Here is a 14,627-nt window from a genome sequence, read left to right on the forward strand (position 1 = left end):
GAGAGGGGGAGGGGAGGAAGGGGAAGATAGTCTTCCAATTAACTCCATGATTTTAATTTCTTAGCAATAGCTGCATTTCTTTTCTATTTCTCCCTTCACACAGTAGACATTACTAAATACAGGACACTTTTCACACTTTTTTTGATGGCTTATTAAACTCAATGTAGAAGTTACTCACCTTGCTCGCTGTTTTTGTTAACTGCCACATGATACACAGCAGAGTCACTAACACTAAGTAAAACTCTAGTAAACTCACAGCCAGCCTCAGCAGCAACTCCCTCTACCTAAACTGCCAGAGCAGGAGTAAGCTTCTCTTGAATAAATAGACCTTTTAATTCACAATTGCTTCAGCAATTGTTCATGGCTGAAAGCGGTCTTTTGGTGTCTAAAGAGGGGGGGGGGGGGGGAAGGGGGAGATTTAAGATAGAAGGAGACAGACTTAGCAGGGCCTGCAGTAATAAGACAAAGGGAAATGGTTTCAAATTAAAAGAGAGGAGACCGGACATAAGGAAGGAGGTTTTTTTACAATAAGGGTGGTGAGGCAGTGGCACAGGTTGCCCAAAAAATGGTGGATGCGCCATCCCTGGAGACATTCAACGTCTGACTGAAGGGGCTTTGAGCACCTGATGGAGCTGTAGGTGTGCCTGTTCATTGCAGGGGAGTTGGACTTTTTAAATCCATAGAGCAACATAGGCTATTTGTTTAGTTAACTTTAATTGCTTCTGAGTCATATGATTCATTGTTAGCAATGGTAGTTCCTCATGAATTTAGGAAGAACTATCAAGAATTGCACGAGTGCATCCGAGCTGGCCAAACAGTCAGGTTTGAGCACCTCATATTTCAACTATACAAGACAGTAGAAACAGTCTAAAGTCCCCAACATTTAGGAAGAAATGCTTTGATCCAGGGCACACACTTATGTTCCCACCCAGCACTCACAGGACGAACTGTGAGTTCATGGCTCAGCAACTCCAAAACTACATGCATGTCCCATATAATCTCCCCATTTATCCCTGAGAGAACAGAAAATTGAGCTTGCACTGCTGTAGCCTGCAGTTTCCACAACCTACTCAATCATTTGGAAAATTCATGTGAAATTTTAATCATTGACAGTCCTTAAATGGACTGTAAAGTACTGATCACTACAAGTACAGAAGAGAAACTGGAGAGACTAGTTCTCCAAAGCACTCCTATCTTTTTCTTTACTTTCATTAATTTCACAGTCTAAAAGAGAATCTGTTACCTCTTTGCAGAATACTAAAGTGCAAAATTATGAATTTGACATGGAACTAGACCCTATACTTAACCAACATTTTCTTTCTCCTCATTTTATTACACAATCTTTAATTATTCCTAGTTACAATAGTAATAAACCAGATTAGCCAATAAATGGTCTTAAATAAAAATACCATTGTGCTCAAAAAACTATGTTTAGACTTTTTTTTTTTTTTTACCCTAAGAATATGGGAGAATTCTTCTGTATTAAGATAAAATACATAGGTTGCCCTGAAAGTAATTCCTTCTATTTATTTCCTTGGAAACTACAACAGACAGAAGAGCACACTATTCGATAGAGCAAATTCTCAGCCACAGAGCATTGCTTTTCAACATAGTCACCACCACTGGCTATGCATGTTTGCCAGAAATGAGGAAGAGCCTTATAAAAAGCCACATCAATGGAAATGACCCACTGTTCCATAGCTGCTATGACAGCATCGTCACTAGGAAAATGTTGCCCATGCAGTCCATCTTTCATCAGCCTGAACAGATGGAAGCCAGAAGGCACCAAATCTGATCTATACAGTGGGTATGGTAGGATAGTCCAGCCTAGATTGGCTAATGTGCTCTACAGTCTTCAAACAGGCATGGGGCCTGGCATTGTCGTGTTGCAAGAGAAAAGTTGTCTTCTTCTCTCACCTGACTAGAAAATTGAACCTTCAGCTTAGTCAGTATTTTATATAGTGGTCAAATTCATGGTTTGTCCAGGTTCCAGAAAATCCAGAAGGATCACCCTTTTCCTATCTCAAAAGTGCACATTGCTTTACCTGCTGAGGGCTGTGTCTTGAACTTTTTCTTTGATGAGGAATCCGCATGTCATCACTTCATGGACGGCTGTTTTGACTCCAGCTGGTAGTGCTGACACCACTCTTGCCACCAGTAATGATTTGTTCTAGGAAACTGTCACCTCCAGCTCCACCTCCAATAGGTCCTGACAAATTTGTATATGTTGTTCTTTCTGTTCCTGTTTAAGCATTCAAGGAAATCACTTGGCACAAACTGCTTTGCATTTTGTGGTGTAATAGCTGTGCATGGTTGCTGGAATGTGGCTTGTCTTTCATGTCACTGTCATCACTGCTGAAACACACTACCCAGCACCACCTCACTGTGCTCACATCCTCTGTTTGGTCTCCAGAAACATTCAGCAAGCACTGATGCATGTCAGTGGTGCCATTTTTCTTCCACATGGAAGAGTTTAGTGGCACACCTTTGATTCATATGCACTTCCATGTCAGACACCATTATGTCAGACTAATCCCTCTTCTGCCATCTGTCGCACTGTAACAAAATGTAACAGAATATTGGCAGGTAAGTTCAACTTCCACTGCCGTATCACCAACATCCACCTCCGACATAGTGAGCCAACGTAATAAAATAGAAGCAGCTCTGGTATGTTAAAGAAAGCAAGCAACATCTGAATTGTTCAAATAGTGCTTGAGCCTCCCTCTCAACTTACATCACTGATATCATTGTCGTTATTAACATGCATTTTTAATTGCTTTATGGATTTTATTTACTTTTATTTTACTTGTTGTTGCAGATAATGTTAAGAGTTTTCTTCATTGATTATTGGCAACTGCTGCATTCTGAGAAAGCCTCTTTCAATTTAGCTTTCCAGATCCTTTGATTTCCTGCTCCAACAGCTTTATAATCTCTCCAACAACTTCATAAATGCACTGCAATGGTCACATGAACGTCTCAGGAGAGGAATCAACACCTCTGTGTCTCGCTGTTATTATGGCACTTTAGAAAGAGAAAACCAAAAAGCAACAAGTCCAAGTCAAGTTGGAAGTCTTACAAAAGATGAATCTAATAGTGAGGCTCCGAAGAAGTTTCAGAACACTGGTCATTCTCCTGGCTGCCTTCTGTCTAGCAAGTATTGTCATTTCTGCTTATTACCTGTACACTGGCTACAAGCAGGAGATGACTCTTGCAGAAACCACTGGAGAAACAGAGTGTGAAGATCTCAAGCTTTTACCATACAGGTCCATGGAGCTGAAAACAGCTAAGCCAATTGATCCTTCTAAAACTGATCCCACCATCCTTCTCTTTGTGGAAAGTCAGTACTCCCAGCTGGGACAAGACATCATAGCCATCCTTGAATCCAGCAGATTTCAATACCACATGGTCATCGCACCTGCCAAGGGAGATATTCCCCCTCTCACAGACAATGGAAGAGGAAAATATACGATTATTATATATGAGAATATTTTAAAGTATGTATCCATGGACTCATGGAACAGAGAGCTTCTGGAAAAATACTGCGTGGAATACAGTGTTAGCATAATTGGTTTTCATAAAGCCAATGAGAACAGCTCCCCAAGTACAAAACTGAAAGGCTTGCCATTACATCTTTACAATAACATTGCCCTCAAAGATTGTGTTGTAAACCCTCAGTCTCCCCTTCTGCGCATTACCAAAGCACCAAGGACTGAGAAAGGCCCACTGCCTGGTGAAGACTGGACAGTTTTCCAGTTCAACCATTCCACCTACCAACCTGTGCTTTTAACTGAACTGCAGACTTCCAGGCCAACCCCCATGGCGTTGCCAAAGGCTGCTCTGTATGCAACTGTCATCCAGGACTTAGGACTTCATGATGGGATTCAGAGAGTTCTTTTTGGAAACAACCTGACTTTCTGGTTGCACAAGCTGATCTTTATTGATGCCATCTCTTTTCTGTCAGGGAAGAAGCTCACACTGTCCTTGGATAGATACATTCTGGTTGACATTGATGACATCTTTGTTGGGAAAGAGGGAACAAGGATGAATGTCAACGATGTGAAGGTAAGGCAAGAACTGGGGAATACCATACTGGATGCAAACATGTTCATTGGTAACAAGGAGACAAAGGGTGAAAAAACTGAGAGTCCCACTTCCGTTTAAAGGCTCAAAGTACATAAATGTACCCAGCAAATACAGAAACAATAACCCCAGGCTGTTTTAAACGTCTCTTTACTCACATGCATACAGAGATGCAGTCAAGTATGTTGAATGCATGGAAATGGCCTCAAACAATAAAGTATATAGCAAACATATTGACAGCGTCTCACTCTTGTAAGTCCTGCTCACTTGAGAAAATGGATAAAAAAAGAACAAAAACATTTAAATACCTCACATAACCATTTTTTTCTCTCCAAAATAAGACAAAGGCATCTCCATTTCTGGAGCAAATTTACTGCTGAGAACTCTGAACTCAGATAAGAAAACATTTTACATTGCATTAATTTTCCCCCCCTTTGAATATACATACATGTGTATGTCTGCTTCTGACATATATATAAATTCCATTTATATGCATTTGCTGTTATTTCTGTCATTATTGAAAAATGAACAGAACAATGAAAGATTGTTCATTTTTTTTTGAAATCTCCCATAATTATCATTATATCAAAATAGAATAAAAAAAGGAATAGAAAAATTGGTCACAGTTTGACTTTCAGTGCATAGCAGGATAATTTTCATTAACAGATAAGTATCCAAAGTTACTAGTGATAGGTTGAAAGCACAGCCTACACTTTAGCAAATGACTTAGGTATCTGATAAGGTGGACTGTTCACAGACTACTTTTTGGAGAATTTTTCAAACTTATTTTCATAGTCCTTAATACTCAGAGACTCAATTATATCTGTTTAGATTAATTCTTAAAAGTGCATGCAGTATAGGAAGACATGCAGACTTAAAGAGGTAAATAGACAGAAATCTATACTGCACGAATAGACAGAAGTCTACTGCATGAAAATTACTTTCTTGCGATTTTCCACATGCATGAGAATCATGTTCAGATATTAACTGAAGCTCCTAAGCGTGCAACATTACATTCTCTAGCCTTTATTATAGAATTTTCATGTAAATACTCTACTGCTTTTGTGAGCAATAAGCAAGCCTCCTTTTTCTTTCTTTTTTTTTTTAAACACCTAGATATCTATTTTGTTTCTTAATACTTATTTCCAGTTCTATGAGCTTTACATTTGCCTGCCAACTCATCTGGATCACTAAGAGAGAGATACAATAGCCTCCAAAAAGAGTAGTTTCAAACAAATAAAACATTGGAAAACTATTAATCAAACCAGGAGTATGATAGATCATCAGAGCAGCATCCAGACACTTAAAGAGCCTACATTATTCCTGGTGTCTTGTGATCCAAGCACTACGCACAAGCTAAGTGATCAAGTGTTTCCTCTGAAGAAATATATGATAAAACACACTGACAAAGGGCCCATCTAAAAGAGGAAATTAGCTGAAAATGCAATTGTGGAACAAGTTTTTCCAAGTGAAGCTTTTTGCACACACAGCTTTTAGAGCCTTATCTACATTGATTAAAAAGACCCTATTACTTGAACAGAACATCCATATCAAGACACTTGTAAATTCAAACCATACTGTCATCTGAAATAATCTCCAAGCCCCAAGAAAAGCCCCATATCATTTTCCTTTTTATCTGGAAATCAACAACACTTGTAGACAAACCTTTCACTTATGCTTGGCAGAGCAGCCATGTCCCATCATCATTCTTGTGGGAGATACAGGACAAAACTGGAGATCTGAGGGCTATGTGAGGAGCTGAATGTCAGAATTCTAGCTGCTAAAAGCATTCAGCATCACTTTTGTATGCTGCACACATTCAGCCATCTGAAAACTGAATAGTCCAGAACACTGAATACCTTAACAACAAGAGAAAGGATCTGCTAGGCTTCAGACTTTAATAATAATAATAATAAGCATGGTGAGACTTCTCTTTATGGATTATATTCAAGTCAAGTTTTGAAGGGAAGCTTTCATTGTTCCCACCTTCCTCAAGTGCTTTCTCAAGCCCACCTCCATTGCAATACTGCAAATAGTTTCATTCACAGGATAAATTCTCTCTTGGTCTCAGAGAAGAAATCACACAACAAATGCAAACCATGATGAGACATCTTTTGCAGGCACATGCTCAGAACTGACTTCCCCATCGGGAACACTTTTGGAAGGGATAGTTTATTTCCCTGTTAGATGATGCTCCCATGTAAAAAGATTCTGCACCTTGACCATCCGTTACTATTCCGCATGTCAAACTGGGGCTTTCATTTCAAATCAGACTAGACATTCTCAGAATATAGTAGCATTCAAAGCAGAATGCTTGCTAATGATATGACAAAAAAAGAAATCAGGGTGTACTTTAGTTAGTTTACAGTAAAAGATAATTACAGTGAGTTAGAGGAAAATCTCAGAAGTCACTTGGGAAAGAAAGCAATTAAGAGCCAGTGAGCCTAGCTTCACTTCTCACAACAAAGCAGCCTCCTTGGTCAAAATACAAGATAGCAAAGGAAAACAACATTTAGGAGGCTAACATTTAAGCAATGTCAAAATAGTGCTAAGCATTGTGACTAGCTGCTCAAAGGGGGCTGTGTTTCCACAGTACAGTGGGAGACTGCCATGAAATGCATGGAGGTGACACACGGAGGCAACAGTTGTGCGTGCCTTGTATGTGTTTTGTAAGAGTGAAAGCAGGAGCAGGGAGGTGATTGTCCCCCTGTTGTCATCTGTGGTGAGGCTGTGCCTCAAGTATTGTGTTCAGTTTTGGGCCCCTCGTGACAAGAGAGACATTGAGGCCCCGGAGTGTGTTCAGAGAAGGGCAACAAAACTGGTGATGGATCTGGAGCACAGGTTTGATGGGGAGTGGCTGAGAGGGTGAGAATTTGGAGAAAAGGAGGCTAAGGGGAGACCTTATGGCTCTCCACAACTGCCTGAAGGGAGATTGTAGGGAGGTGGGGATTGACCCCTTCTCCCTGGTATCAGCAATAGGATGAGAAGGAATAAGTTGTGCCAGGAGAGGTTCAGGTTGGGTATGAGGAAGAATTTCTTCTCAGAAGCAGTGGTGTTGCACAGGAACAAGCTGCCCAGGGAGGCGCTGGAGTTGCTATCCCTGGAGGTGTTCAAGAAGAAGTTGAATGTTATATTTAGGGACACAGTCTAGGGGACAGTATCAGTGGTAGGTGGATGGTTGGACTAGAGGATGATCTTAGAGGTCTTTTCCAACCTTTATGATTCTGTGAGAATTGTACAGGCTCTTTGTGTTGTTCAGTGAGAACAAATGTTGAATGAGAAACAAACAAAAAATTTCCTTTCTTTTCCGAGCTGCATATTTTAGGTATATTTAGCACAAAAATCATAGCCCATATGAACAGTATTGTGTACATCAAAATCCATTTCATCCCATCTCCTGTAACAGATGCTTACATCAGCATCTCCAAAATGGACTTATTTATACAGTACTTTAAAAACACACACAAACCAAATATGAAGTGCTGCTTGTAATGAAGTTTCTCAGCTTAGTACAATTATGCCACATCACTACTTCTTCAGTTCCTTTAGTTCATAGCACTTGTCATTAGAGCTGGCACAGATTCACTTTGCAAAGTTATTTGGGATTCTGTTAGACTCTTAAGGTGCCATAGACACTAGTGTAGCTTAAGTATAAAATCTGGTGCTTTTATATGCACCAGATTCCCAGATGCATGCAAGAAAACTGGAAACAGATGCACTCTTCCAAAACTGTGTTAAAAATACAGTCAAATAACATCCCTCTATTCAAGCTCTTAGGAATTTCCTCCCAGTGACCAAGTGTATAATTGCCAATCCAAAGGACACATGACTAGAAATGTGTTTTTTGATAACAGTATTCATATGTAGCAATAAAAAGACAAGTAACACTTCCTGTGTAATTACTTGCTGCAACTTGAATGTTTTTATCCTCTTGCAAAGCCTTTCCTCAATTAGGTGCTTCGAGGATATATATATAGTTTTATAAAGGGTGGCATCAGCTAGAGAAACAGAGATTAGAAAACAGAGTTATTATGGGCTCTATTTACCACAAAAGATCTCCTAGTCCCTTGTATTACAGAAGCTGTGCAAGGTCATATGTGGCTAAGTAATTAAACAGGAACTCAGCAGAGCCACAGAAAGCTATTTTCCCAAGCTTTGCAGAGATCTATCTTGAGCTCAGTGAGCCCCTACAAATGAATTTCTCTCTTTCCCTCCTGCCAATATATTATCTCTCTGCTTGAATTTAGAAGGCAAAAGACTCAAGAACTCTTCAGTTACTTTGCAGAATTACTGAATTCGTGTACTCGCAAATTATTTTGGTTCCTAACCATACGATGAGTCTATGATAGGCATCAGTGGTTTAGCAAAAACAACTAGAAATATCTGCTTTTGCGGTCTCTGGGGTTGCCACACAGAAAGAATACAGAACATTTATCTTTAAATTTCTTTGTAAGTGAGCACAAACAGTAGCATTACCCAAACAGGTAGTGAGATCTCATGAAGGATTTTCCTTTTCTGCTGTTATTGTACAAAGTTGCAAAATATATAATCTATACTCACCTAGGAAAAGCCCAGAGCAATCACTAGGAAAATTTCAGCACCCTCCCTAGCACACTTTCTGATCTAGGAACAGTCATTTAAAACAGCACAAATTAAAAACAAAAACAAACAAACAAAAAAAAACTCTGCAAGATCACATTACAAGCAAACATTCTTCCACCTAAAGTAAATAAATAAACAAATAAACAAAATGCAGAACAGCTTCCCTTCTACAACTTTCTTCCAGGTAGACCCTCTTAAAAGCAAGCCACCTGCTTCCCTTGCTTTCCCAGCTGGAGCCAATAAGCAACGAGAAATTTCTCAACATAATACCAACGTGACACAAAGCCCCTTTCTCTAAAAGCTATGTTTCCCTTTTCTCTGTTGCCTCTAATTGCTGAACAAGGATCATCCTTGTGCTGAGGTGTAATAAAATGACAGAGCAATGCTATTGGAATGTTGGAATGTCCCATGTGTTCTTACCTGGGTGTGGACCCTGTTTTTCCTAGCAGTATGAAATAACCTGTCTGCATTCTCCCCCATTCTCCTGCTCTAACCTTCAGTCCACTCACTTCAGTGGAAAAAAAAATTGCATTAAGCTCTGACACCTCCTCACTTCTATAAGTCTGCACTTTGCCTTTGACTTTAACCATCATTAAAATGCCTAGAACACTTAAAAGGTGTGATTTCTTGCTCATTTTAGTATTTTAAAGACAAGAACTCATGCTGGAGTCACATCTTTTCTGATAATTCCAAATTAAAGAGTACTGGCTCAGCAGGAGTCTGCACTCAATAACAGAATCTCTTTAGCATATGCTTTTTCTGATCTTTCTGCAAAGCAAATTGCTTTCAGATAGAACAGTTAGAAATTTCTGAGCCACATCATCAGGTATAACAGAGCAGTATTCAGTAAAAAGCTGCAGGTGGACGCAGGATGGGTAATACTGTGTGCTACATGTTCATGCCACCTCTCAACTTTTGAAGGAAGGAATTTAATAAGCTGCTGTGGAACAATGCTCTATTTCTGCTTCAGTTCTGCTGGAATCCCTTCCCTCTCATGCTGCTTAGGATTGGTAGCAAAGATCCAATCCAGGCATGTGGATGCGTCCCTTTGCATCTAGTCTTGCAACATATGCCCAAGTTTCCATAGATGTTTGGCAGCAGTAGTCAAGAGCAGACAAAGGAGTCTGGGAGGACAATAATGGATAACTGAATTTCTGACTCAGGTTTCTACAGATTTTCTCTGGATGCCCTCCTCTCCTACACCCTTCTAGAATTCATGCAGAACTGTGGAGAGATGATGATAGAAGTTGCAGTAGCCAAATACTTCCATCTCCCTCCACTTAGTTCCAAATGTACTCATTATCAGTTCCCCAGATCAATCCCCAGTGCTACAGAAAAATCTGAAATTCTTGGTGCTGCAGATAGGAATTGGAAACAAATCTTATTTTTAATCGTTAATTCATCTGTGTCTTTTACCTTCAGCAAAAGTTGAAGCAATCATTTCCTTTCTGATAATGTGAGATACGTTAGTCATTCCTGTAGTCCTTCTATAGTAATAAACTCCTGCCAATAAAGTAACCATAAAGTAACCACATCAATGGACAATAACAGGGAGAAACTGAAAGTAGAAGATATACCAGCATTGGAAGTTAGAGCAGACAGCTGAGCATTAGTCATCACAGCCTAAGTATTACCATTACGACACCCTTTAAAGCACTTGAAAATGCCAGTGAAGAACAGAACACAATGAACAGAAATTCAGAAGTTTCCATTTGGATGATCTTAAAGACTTAAAAAATGAATTTTAAGAGCAGTTGAGAATGCATTATAAGAAAAAAATAATAATCAGGCAATCTTTTTTTTTTTTTTAAATTAGGAGTTTCGATGCCATTCTACTTCAGCAGAGATGACTGATCTTTCAATATTTTCCTTGTTGATATCTCTTGAGTCTCCCTGTTCCTTCTGTCTAGTGTTGAATACTGCTCAAATGCCTTGTCTAGAAACATCACACAAAACATTTTATACTTCAGCTCTTTTCTAATTTTGGTTTCAGTAAAGACTGCTCTTTCATTCACAATTTCAGCACTGACATAGTGAAAAAACACAATTTCTTTGCCGTCAGCAAAACATTTATTTTTTTCTTTGGCAGCCTGGAGGATTGACTGTCTGCCCAGGCACCTTATCTGAATTATAATAGATTTGGGGTTCTCTCGTGTTATAGATTTCCCATTAAAGATATGATAGGTCTTCAGCATAAGACTGTATTTTTACTGTAAAACAACTCAAGAAACTCCAATTGTCTAGTACTTTCATCCTGTTCATTTAGATAATTACATTGCTTCCACACGTCTCACATATTAAAAGAGTACCTCTCTTTTCCCAGAGAACACACTGACTTTTGTGCTGTGCACTTTGATATTGCTTGTGGGACGATCTCACAAAACAGACTTTTTTTTCAAGAAAAAGCTTAATCTTTCACAAAACAAGAAAACAAATTAAAAAAAAAAAAAAAAAAAAAAAAAAGATTAAAATCCTTAATTTTTCCAGCTTTTTGAGCAGCTGTAAGAAGTAGACAGTTTAATGTTCAAAATATAATGAATTCTGATTTAAACAAACAGACAAACACAGAATAACACATTTTAATATGTAGAAAGGGCATGGGTTCTTTACTCTAGTTCATAAAGTGTGCAACAGCTGGTACTCATGGCCTGTGCCTAGCATTGTTATTATGTGACACAGTCTTATGTCTACAATTCTGTGAGTATCCTAAGTTCACACCTATTTCCTGAATGCTTTCAACAAAATAAGTCTGCAGTCATAGAATGTGTCATACTGGAACATATTTTGAAGATGTATGTGGTTCTCTCTGTTTTATTTAGCTTCATCTTATTTCATTTAATTTGCTTTCATGGCATTTAGGGAATCAGTAAGAGCCAAAAAGCATGGCTGCTTTATATCAACCTCTCAAGAGGCCTACAGTAACCTGTGTTTTAAAACAATGCATGTTACTTAAAAAGGTGCACTAACAATTGTTCCCTGTATAATAAAACAGCACTCTAAGTGATGGAATACCTTTCAAAAAAGGCTAGCCAATGCAGATGTAAAAAGCAGTCATAATTATTGCCTTAAAAGTACCTGATGCAGCAAAAAGCACATTACTATGAATGTCCTATATACATTGCAGTTGCTTTACCAGCAGTGTTACTTAAGAAACTTCAATTGCGCCATTGTCATTTCATCTCAATCTAGTATTATTAATATCATTAGTATTATTTAAACAATTTGAAAACACTAATGTTCAGAAAAAGAGTAACTGGATAGGAGGATGGACAAAATGATGAGAGAACAGAAAAAATCAAAGATAAGAAAGAGTATGTTGATACTAAAAATACTGAGCAATAATTAACTGGCAATTTTCTGTCCACCTTTAAGTCATAATACAGTATGAAAACAAATCTTTGTTTATGTCTGGTTTTGAATTCTTAGACAGATACATATCTACAGATATATGCATACATCCACACAAACTTGTGATTTCTTTTTTTTTGTCTCTTCTATTAATGTGGTCATAGATGCCTACAATTAATACTTTTATTTCTAATGCTGCAAGTCTCCACTTGTCTTCTTATCACAGTGGCAGAAGAGTGTAAAAGCTTTTAAGTAAAATATACCAAATCCCTGAAGGCAGCAGAAAAGATTAGTGTGAGTGGCATGTCAGATTCTGGGCTCAGAGTCACTCCGAAGTCCAAAATCAAATTCTAGTAAGTGGACTCTTAATTATAATTCCTGAAGATACTGCATGTCAGCATGCAGAACTTCAAAACTGGTGGGTCGTAACAGATCGTGGTAGCAGATGATAGGATAACCTTCAAACCAAAGCTTCTATTTCCTTTCAGAAAAAAAAATGACAGTGGTCGAAAACTGGTATACGAGTATTGCTTTCATTGAGTTGCATGTTCGTCTGTCAGGAGATAGACTTTCTCCAAAGAAAGACTTTCTCTGTTGGGAGACAGGCTTTTTCCAAAACATTGGATACTTTTCATAATGGTTTACTTTTCCTCTGAACACATACAGAGTCCCAATAATTTCACAGAGACCTGAGAACAAATGACCTTCTGACTCCATTCTTCAACATGAGTCATGCATAGCTTGGAATCGTTAGAGTGAATCATATATTGCTTTCAGCAGTTTGTAGGAAAACAGAGCTTTGCATACAAATACTTTGATTCATCTGGAGAAGTTCACTTTGCATGAAACCTTTTTAGATAGGAAATTTTATAAGATCCATGTGTAGCTACTCTAAGAAATAAACAAACAACAAAGAAGAGTGATTTCATTGAACATTTTAAAGTGACAATTTGATATAACTGTTTCACTGCCAAAGACGATTTCCATGCATTGGACTGTTTATTGACTTCTTTTTCTGCAGTGATTGTAAGGATACACACACAGAGTCAAACTTGATGAAAAAATCACTATGTATTTTATGTTTATGACACCAAATAATATTCTGTGTCCATGTCGACTGGACAGGCTAAAGAAGAGAATGCACTGCAAAGCATTCAGGATTTGCCAAGAGAGCACAAACTGTAATAAACCTGTCTGATGCATTGTGGTTTTCCATCAGATGCAGTCTAGCTAGACCTCAGTGTCATTTTTTGATCTATGAGCACTGGCATAACAACTCCACAAAAAGCTTTGCTAAGGTGCAAATCACCTGTGAGAATGTCCAGTTTAAAATCAAGAACACCAGGGCAAGAGATGGGTTAATTCTTCACCATCTGCAAGATCTCTTGGGAAGATACACATTTAGAGGACTTAGACATCAGCTTCTGTCTCTCAGACTCTTTCTTTATGCCAGAGCCTGGGGCAATACAGTTTCAAAGGATGATGTTAAGTATCTTGGCACCCATAGCCAATGGTTTACTTTCCAGGCGCATAGCTCCTGAATAAGACTAGTATGCACCACAATATCAGTATTGAATGCTGATCCATTTATCTCTATGTGCAAGTTCAGTTGCACATTATGGTTTCAATTGAATCTAGACTTCTCATATCATTGCGAGGTCACTCTGAAAATCATGCCTCCTATTTGTTTCCGTGGAAACTACAGCATATACAAAGAGCAGAACAGCACTATTTGACAGAGCAAGCTTTCAGCTACAAACTAGTACTTAACACAGTCACGACCATTAGCTATGCATTTTCACCAGTGACGAACAAGAGCCTGCATGCAGCACTCATAAATATCTGCACCAGTGGATATGATCCACTGTCATCACTGCTGAAACACACCTCCATCACCTCACTGTGCTCACATTCATTGTTTGGTCTCCATCAACATTCAGTAAGTGCCAGTGAATGTCAATGGGTGTCATTTTTTTTCTGCATGGAGGAATTCAATGACTCTCCTTTGCTTCATATGCACTTCCATGTAAGACATCATTCTGCCAGGCTGCTCCTCTTGCCATCTGCCACATGGAGACAAAATAGAAGAGACTATTGGTGGGAAGGCTCAGTCTCTATTGCCATACTATCAACTCACAATGTGGACCAACAGAATAAAATAGGAGACATTACTTTCAGAGCAGCCCTCATATATAGCAGAATGAACTTGAAATAGCTGAAAAATCACTACGTTCTCCATCACAATGCTCAATGCCATAGGCTTGTGTCACTGCTAGTGTCTCAGCATGGGCCGATTGGTGTTCTCAGCCCCAAGTATAAAGTTCTTTTTTATCTGCCTCTACTGTTTCCATTTGAATGGAAATATTCCTACTGAGAAAACGTACAGCACTATTATGTGGGGCTAGCAAATTGCAGTACTCAAGAGACTTTGCCCATGCTCACAAGAAGTCATAAACTAGTGAAAATGCACTGTAGTGCTGGGAAGTTCCTGAAAAATCTTCCCCTTCCACAGATCCCAGAGCCCCCTTTCTTTGTAAGACCACTTCATTTTCTTTCTTTGCTGTGTGATGTGTGCATGCATGGCAGGACCTGCTGGG

General features: G+C 38.8%; 1 protein-coding gene across 5 annotated transcripts in view; it reads left to right on the top strand.

The window, feature by feature from the left end:
* Window positions 1-14,627, top strand: part of LOC116231250 (N-heparan sulfate sulfotransferase 4) — a 158,138-nt gene that overhangs the window by 65,800 nt on the left and 77,711 nt on the right. For 4 of the 5 annotated variants that reach the window (XR_016466082.1, XR_016466084.1, XM_090139215.1 and 1 more), the window contains exon 3: window positions 2,819-4,062. Coding sequence is in view for 2 of the 5 variants with exons in the window: in XM_090139215.1 (XP_089995341.1) it covers window positions 3,082-4,062 (981 nt within the window). In the remaining 3 variants the exon portion in view is untranslated. The remainder of the gene's footprint in view (window positions 1-2,818; window positions 4,063-14,627) is intronic. The other variant, XR_016466083.1, reaches the window with a different exon arrangement.

The sequence above is a fragment of the Phasianus colchicus genome, chromosome 4, assembly GCF_987193195.1.
Source record: "Phasianus colchicus chromosome 4, bPhaCol1.hap1.1, whole genome shotgun sequence".
NCBI lineage: Eukaryota > Metazoa > Chordata > Aves > Galliformes > Phasianidae > Phasianus > Phasianus colchicus.